A 6,411-nucleotide genomic window follows, 5' to 3' on the forward strand; every position below is an offset into this window, starting at 1 on the left:
GTACCTCGCCTCAAGACCTTCCCCAAGGCCTTAACTCCAGACCCTTCACGTTAAGAAGATAGTCCTTAATGTAATAAATCGGTAGTGTGATTTAATAAAATAAAAAATAAAATAAAAAATAAAACAAAGTACATAAGTACGTTTAGAATTCCTTTATAAATTTATTGACCAAGATGTTAAGATACTAATTTGGGGTCTATTTATACTAAATGACAGCTGGAAACTAATTTCATATTTGACAGTAATTAGTCATCAATAAATTTCTTCTTTCACTGTCGAATACACAAGTCAAGTTTGTGTTCTTATGTCGGAATGAGTATATTCAGATCCTTTCAATATCACTGGATCTTGTTACTTTATTTACCGATAGATCTGTGATACAGACTATTTCTATTTATGTAAATTACATCTACTTTTATTACGTATACGCTATGTGGTTTGGCACACTTAAGACTATCTTCCTTTTATTATAAATACCTTAGTGTTGTATGCGAGCTGTAAATACACCTTAGCTAAGGTAATATGCTTGTGCTACGACGATTGAAGTATTCTCACTGCTGTCATATTTATCATATGTCAGCTGGTAATTTCAGAGTTCACGTAACACCAAATGCCTATTCAAGTACGGGTTGTTTATTATATTCTCCTTACTGCTCCTTGCGGGTTTATTGACAGCTTGAACAATATTTGGATATAATCTACCCACGATGGCAGGGTCCCGCTTGTAGTTTTAGTTGTATTCATTATGTATAAAAGAAATCATTATTTTTATGTTCAATAAAATTTTAGTTCCTTTTTGCAATCTGGTTAATACTTTGTCTTATTTTCTATTTTGGATTTTTGGATTTTTCACTTAGATTATTTAGACAAGTACAGATCTTAATCTGATATCTTGTATAAGTTATTATTATTATATAAACTTAGCTTTACTACCTTTTCTTGTCTGTCTTCCCGCAAAACAATATAGTCCTACCTAGTACCTAACCTTGCCTTGTAAGTATAAAGAGACCTGTCCTCGTACCTAGTAACATCCGGCTAATTCGTGACACTGAAGGAGCGGACGACTTTTGTCCACCAAGATATATCTTAAAAAGGTCTTGATTACTTTCAAAGAAACCAATCATAGCCTTAATTTGACCAGGTGTAGTTTTGGTTCCATCAAGGCTTTTATCTGCGGAATCGTTGTTGGAAGGACCGCCACCAGTGTTTCTGTTTATTTGATCAGACTATTTAGATTATACGTTTTAGAGAAATTTAAGGAGAAAAAATGTAAGTTAAAAATTTAGAAAAACTTTATAATGCAAACACAGATGCGATATGATGCTTTTAGATTATCATAAAATAAATAAAATATTACATTTTCACGTCATATTTCCTTCTCAACAACGAATAGAAAATGAGTATTCTTTCCCGAGATTTCTCAGGATTACTTTTTCTTGCCCGCAAAATCTCGGGCACAAAAAATCGTTCCCGTAAAGTTTAGGGAATTCGGCTGGGGAAAAATTCCCTGGAATGTTTTTTAAAAATTAAGGAAATGATTTTTTTAATGTTTGGCACCCCCTAATGGTCGGCCATCCTCGGATTGGTCAAACAGATTCAAGCCAATGTCGATAAGGCATCTTTGAGGGTCAAGTTAGGACCAGTCGGCCAGGGTATTAAGAATGGACGTGTAATCCGGACCATACATTGGGCTTTTAAACCCGAAAGAAGAAACCACAAAAACAAAATGACGATATGGGGCCAAATCCGCACTCTCCTTCGCACTGTCACGCATAGACTTTACTAAGAGCTTAAGCTCCGAACCAAGCAAAACTTTGGGCACCGTCATGAAAAATCCAGTACCAATGGCTTCGCCATAAGATCCACCAGATCGATTTGCACGAGAACAAATCAAGACACGTCGAATAGCCGGAATCAGAAGTCGGTCGGTAAACGTTTTTTGAGCGGCGGTACCCAACATTCTTCTGGAATTGCTTACACCAAGCTTCATTTTCTTCATGTTGGGGAAGACGACATGAATGTGCATGTATGCTTCCGAAAAGGCGTCCAAAAGCAAAGTGTGTGGGTAATTCTTGACAGAGTCCCTCTAACCACAAAACGTGAAGTAACCCAAGTCCAGACGAGTCAATGATTGCTTCCAATTTGGGCTTAAGGACAGTTTCAAACGAGTTTTTGGCATGATTTTCAGCTCCTTCAATGGGTACGAAATGAAAGCATCGATGTTGACTTCGCAAAGGGTAGGACTATCCCAATCAGTCTCCAAATCCACAATAATTTTTCTTAAAACTTACTACAGTTCCCCAGGAATAAATCCCTCAGTAATATATTTGTAACATTCTTAACGACGTGTTTCAAAATAGCATATTTTCAATATGACGATGTAACTTAACACGGAGTACAATATTAGGCCCGGAATTTTCGTTTGGAGTCTGATCCAGACGACATATATACAATGTAACAAAATAATATAAAACCAAAAACGCTTATACTCAAGGCGTTTTTTTACATAGTATGAAGTACATTTCTAAGCTGAAAAACTTTAAACTGAGATATTTTGCTCTAAAAGCAAATGCCACCGGATACTGGTCAATCTTTGCTAAAGATATAATGTTACAAATTGTTACAAATACAAAAATGGCCGTAGTAAAGCTGGAATTACAGATTTTTGAACGTAAATGAACGCGCTGAACAACATTAGACTGATATTTTGCTCATGAATCAGATCCTGAAGAAATAAGGATCAATGTTTGCAAAATATACAATGTTAAAAATCTTAACAAATAAAAAACATCTTATACCGAAGCCAAATTTTCAAAAAAAATATGACGTAAATTTAAACGTACACGAACATTAAGCTGCGACATTTTGTTCTAAAATCTAATCCCAACGATATATTGATCATTTTGGTTTTGACTATTTGTTATATTGACAGACAACAAAATCAAAGTACCCAGCCATCTAAGTTATGGAATGTTTACTAATTAAAAATTACAGTACATACTTTAAGCTGTACATACCAAATACTAATCGAAATATATATAGGGTGATCATGTATTTACAAAGTAGTGGTAACATTATTGAAAGCACCACAGCACGTGAAACATAACGGTTTGGAACAAGAAAAGTAGTAAAATAATCTTGAAATACTTTTTGCAAACGGTAGAGACTGTTGGCATTGACCATTAAAGCAACTAAAGATGAATTGATGTGATATTCACGAAAGTACCTTAAGAAATAAACAAAAAAAAATAAAAGTTTCGTTTAATAATATTATCTGACACACTTTTGGAGCAATCAATATTATGCAGATAGTTAAATGTACGTCTCCCAATCTGCTCTTTAAAGAATTGAAAATAAATACAAAACAGCCAAGTACATAAACCCAAAAATACTTATTGAAAAATAAGTAAACTTGGACTGACACAGTAATTGGCATTGTTATAACAGTTCTAGCATTATATAAGGTGTTCAACTAGAAATTACGAAGAAAGTAGAACAATAAACGCCCAGATAATCCGATTTTTGGCAAACAAATCCGAAAGTTACGGAACAATTGTTCTTTATACTATAGGTTTAAACAAGTATCAGAAATAATTTTAGCATAGACTGGTTCGTTTCGAATTATGACATGAAGACCTTATATTCATTGCTGATAAACCAATTCCAAAATTGCTAAAGAACAATATGAATTTAGGTAAGTATATTTTTTGGGACAAATGCAATAGTTAGGAGAATAATTGGAGGGGTCATAGTACTTGCTAGGGAAACTTTGAGTAACTTATACTAAAGAGTAATCAAATAATGAACAATCATTGATGAAATTATTAAAAACCACAACACTTGGCAACCCTTGAAAATTACAATCACAGCAATAACTGTGGGATAATTAAAATCTTTTTACAAGCCATACAAACACTGCATACATTAAAAAGGAAGTAATCGGAAGAAGAATTGACACAATAAAAAACAAAACACTTTCTCAAGTATATAAAAAAACTGGACATACAGCCCTTTAATATTCTTAAAGCCGGTTTTAAATACCAAAAAGTGTATCCAATGTTTAAATAGCATTTTTTACGTTACCCTTTACTATAGAAAAGAAAAATACAACGATTTCGTCCCAAGCGGAAAGAAATTGCAAAAAAAGGACGCATAAGACAGAGGCCGTAAATAAATATAGGTCGAGAACTAAATTCTGAGTGATTGGTTATAGTTACACAGACATCCGGGTACTCGAAAATTCGCCAAAATTTGAGCGCGTCCGAAAAAACAACTTTCGAGAGTCTGAGATTAAAATTGACGGAGTAATTATTGGTCAAAGTTTTAAAATTCGGTTATTAAATTATATTGTAGCGGCTAAACACGGTGCGTGGTTATCCGTAGATGTATTCGACGTGTAATTGAAGCGCGCATTTAATGCAATTTATTTGACGTGTCTGTGTTTAAAAATGATGGAGTAATCAGCTCCTAAAGTTTGGTATTATTGTTTGTTGCTAATAAAACACTCAGGGAACAGTTTATGTGGTCATCCGCATATGCAGTCTATGTCAAATTTTAACGCGCTTCGGATGCAGTTATTTTTAAATATCTGACTTACGAATTGAGCAAGCAATTGGCTTTAAATACTTTGTTTTTTGGATTTGTTAATAATAAATCACTTACGGAACAATTTATGGGGTCATCCGCATATGCATTCTATGTCAGATTTTAACGCGCTTCATATGCATTTAAATTTAAAATTCTGAAATACGAATTGAGCCAGTAATCGGCTTTAAATACTTTTCCTTTTAGATTTGTTGGTAACAAAACAATTTCTTGGTGTCTTATGGGTTTCTCGGCGTATTAAATCGATGTCTCACTTTAGCGTGTATTAGATATAACTAATTTACTATTTTTGAATCAATATTTAGACCCGTAATCCATTCTCAAAGTAAGTAATCTGGGCTGGTTCTGATTTAACATCTCAACCGTTGAAGAAAGACTTAAAAAAAGTGTAACAACCATTAAAGTTTTTAACCTTCCAAGTAATAACTGTTGAAGTATGACAGAGAATCACCACGCTTACGAAAATGGTCAATTTCAATAATGTCCCCGTACAATTATGTTTACAATATTGAATTTTGTCGGTCCTGAAGATCCACAGGTCATAGCAAATATACCGCGTAAGCTACAGACGCGTCCTAGATTTAAGCCAGTAACGCCAGCGCGTTATAAAAGACAGCGGCTATTGAATCTCGTCCTTGGTCCGGCTCGGCCCTATTAAATAGTACAGTATAAATACCAAATGCGCATAAATAAATAAAATCATCTTTCGTCTTACTTAAAATACGACTGTACTCATAGTAGTATCTTCCTGCTATATATAGTACCACTCGTACTTTTTTACATACAGTTATGACCAGTTATGACTGGTTAAATATTCAAATTGATGGGTCATACCCGGACTCCGTTAAATATACAAATACCTGGAACTCCGGTTATGACTGGTTAATTATGGTAATACCTGTACCATCCTTTTGCATTAATTACCTTAAAGACTGTACCATCCTTTTGCATTAATTATGGTAATACCTGTACCATCCTTTAGCATTAATTATCTTAAAGACTGTACCGTCCTTATGGATTAATTATCTTAATACCTGGATATATAGCATGGTTTCATTGGACTAAATTTTATAGATGGGGACATGATACTGGCTGCTTCTTTGATGATTCATAATATAGCTTTGGTATTACTGGCTTGATATTCGTCATATCTTATATATGATCGTACATCATTGGCTTCAATAATCAAGATGATGATGAATTCCTTTTTATTACTGGATTAATTATAGCATCTATTCAGATATGCTTTACGATCATTGGATTAAATTATAGAAAAAGATGTATTCAAATGGGCTTAATAATAGGATTTATGGGATGAAAAAATTTTTATTTTGTAAAAAAAACACGTATACACACTAGATCTATTTACACATTCCAAATTATAAAACTTACCTTACCGTGTACTTGTTTGGGGTCCTATAGTCATCAGGGGAGGTAAAAGAGTATATCGTTTTATAACCATGGGGTTCACGTCAAATACAATAAACAAGTAGAAAGCAGCGTTTCGTAGTTATGTTTACTAAAGAGAGCTATTGGCGCGGTGAGACAGTGAGACAGCGAGACAGTGAGACAGCGAGACAGAGAATCAGCAAGACGACTGAAAAACGAGGAGTCCTAAGGCGAGCGTATGTTTACTATTCTTGTCAGCCAGTGCGTATATAGTTTTTGACAACGATGATATTTGAGCAGAATGCAAAAGGGGGCTTGAAGTTGGGGAATAGCTTGGAAATCTATTTTTAAGACAATAAGTTAGCTGAGCGAGACAGTATGGTGTAAATCTTACCCTGAAGAAAGTCAAAAAGGAGT

The 6,411-nt window shown here is 34.2% G+C and overlaps 2 protein-coding genes across 2 annotated transcripts; one reads left to right on the forward strand and one right to left on the reverse strand.

The window, feature by feature from the left end:
• Window positions 1-862: 862 nt before the first annotated feature.
• Window positions 863-2,026, reverse strand: EV154DRAFT_489053 (uncharacterized protein; the record flags this gene model as incomplete). Its single annotated transcript, XM_051599243.1, has 3 exons — window positions 863-891; window positions 1,022-1,209; window positions 1,686-2,026. 3 exons carry the CDS (start codon window positions 2,024-2,026, stop codon window positions 863-865), a joined length of 558 nt encoding a protein of 185 aa, XP_051449902.1.
• Window positions 2,027-3,684: 1,658 nt separating this feature from the next.
• On the forward strand, window positions 3,685-5,263 carry EV154DRAFT_489054 (uncharacterized protein; the record flags this gene model as incomplete). Its single annotated transcript, XM_051599244.1, has 4 exons — window positions 3,685-3,694; window positions 4,222-4,396; window positions 4,911-4,930; window positions 5,136-5,263. 4 exons carry the CDS (start codon window positions 3,685-3,687, stop codon window positions 5,261-5,263), a joined length of 333 nt encoding a protein of 110 aa, XP_051449903.1.
• Window positions 5,264-6,411: the final 1,148 nt, after the last annotated feature.

This window comes from Mucor mucedo (assembly GCF_025094135.1).
Source record: "Mucor mucedo strain NRRL 3635 chromosome Unknown EV154scaffold_355, whole genome shotgun sequence".
Lineage (NCBI taxonomy): Eukaryota > Fungi > Mucoromycota > Mucoromycetes > Mucorales > Mucoraceae > Mucor > Mucor mucedo.